The sequence below is a fragment of the Cervus elaphus genome, chromosome 18, assembly GCF_910594005.1.
Source record: "Cervus elaphus chromosome 18, mCerEla1.1, whole genome shotgun sequence".
NCBI lineage: Eukaryota > Metazoa > Chordata > Mammalia > Artiodactyla > Cervidae > Cervus > Cervus elaphus.
In genome coordinates, this window is record NC_057832.1 from 125,487,976 (window position 1) to 125,489,431 (window position 1,456).

Consider the following 1,456-nt stretch of genomic DNA (forward strand, 5'->3'; position numbering starts at 1 on the left):
GAAGACTCTGGAGTAAAACATTCTCTAAAATCATGAAACTAGATTATAGATCTTTCCTTTGCCTAATCTGAAGCTATGAACATGAACATTGAAGACTCTAGAAAGTATAATAAAACTTATCAAAATACCTAAAATGTGCCAATGTTAAATAATCAACAAATAGTTTCTGTGCTTTTTTTTTTTTTCTGCCAATGATCCTCAAAACTTTTACTCTCACAATTTAAAACAGGTACAATTCTACATATGTATATAAATCATCACTTTCTCGGCATCGTGACAAGTCTAAATTACTCCTCTCTTCAACAAATTCCTTATGGCAGTTTTCACCTCTATGTTTCTCACTGTATAAATGATAGGATTAAACATAGGAGTGAGGATTGCAAAGAACACAGTCACCCACTTGTCTGTAGGGTACACAGCCACAGGACGCGTGTAGGTGAATATGCAAGGGACAAAAGACATTACCACTACTGTGAAGTGGGCAGCACATGTAGAGAGGGCTTTACGTCGTCCTTCAGAGCCATGGGATTTCAGGGAGCTCAGGATGACTGCGTAGGAGACGAGCAGCATGGAAAAAATAAGCAAGCACATCCCCCCTGTGTTAGCTGCCACCACAATTCCAAGCCTATAGGTACTATTGCACGCAAGTTCCAACAGTGAGAAAAAATCACACATGAAGTGGTCAATGACATTGGGACCACAGAAGATCAAGTCCATGGTGAAAAGAATCTGCACAGTGGCATGCAGGATCCCCCCAGTCCAGACCACCACCACCAGGAGCCGGCAGAGCCCCTGTCGCATGATGGTCGTGTAGCGCAGAGGCTTGCAGATGGCCACGTAGCGGTCATAGGCCATGACAATGAGGATGGTGACCTCTGATCCCGCCAGGAAATGTTCCATAAACAGCTGAGTCAGGCAGGCACCCCAGGAGATGGTTGTCCTCTGGTACAGCAGATCAATTATCAATTTGGGCGTGGTGACAGAGGTCAAGGAGGCATCTAGGAAGGATAAGTGAGTAAGGAAGAAGTACATAGGGGCAGAAAGTGTGGGGCTGAGGGAGATGGTGATGACAATTAGCAGGTTGGCCAGCACTGTGAATAGCAAAATGAACAAAAAGACAGTGAAGAGTATTTTCTGCAAATGTGGATTCTGTGTGAGTCCCAGAAGAACAAATTTGGTCACGTTGTGGGGAGACATGGGATCCATTTAGGAACTGATGCATTCCTGGGGCCTGAATTATCAAAAAAAGAATAAAAAATGATAGGTTTTAATCATGAGAGAATTATAGCCTGAATTTCTTAGAGCAAAAACCGAGCAGTCCCTGACTCCAGAGCATGTGTTTGGCAGTTTTGCTCCACTACTTGCTTCAATATTTTCTTACTTCCTTGGTGATGCATGTCATGTCTTCAGACACCTAGTGCCTGCCCCCTGTAAAATATCTATAGGATGACATATG

General features: G+C 43.3%; 1 protein-coding gene across 1 annotated transcript; it reads right to left on the minus strand.

Moving 5' to 3' along the window:
• Positions 1–282: 282 nt before the first annotated feature.
• Positions 283–1,206, minus strand: LOC122673733 (olfactory receptor 140-like). The gene has a single exon (XM_043871578.1). It carries the CDS (start codon positions 1,204–1,206, stop codon positions 283–285), a length of 924 nt encoding a protein of 307 aa, XP_043727513.1.
• Between the last annotated feature and the right edge of the window lie 250 nt (positions 1,207–1,456).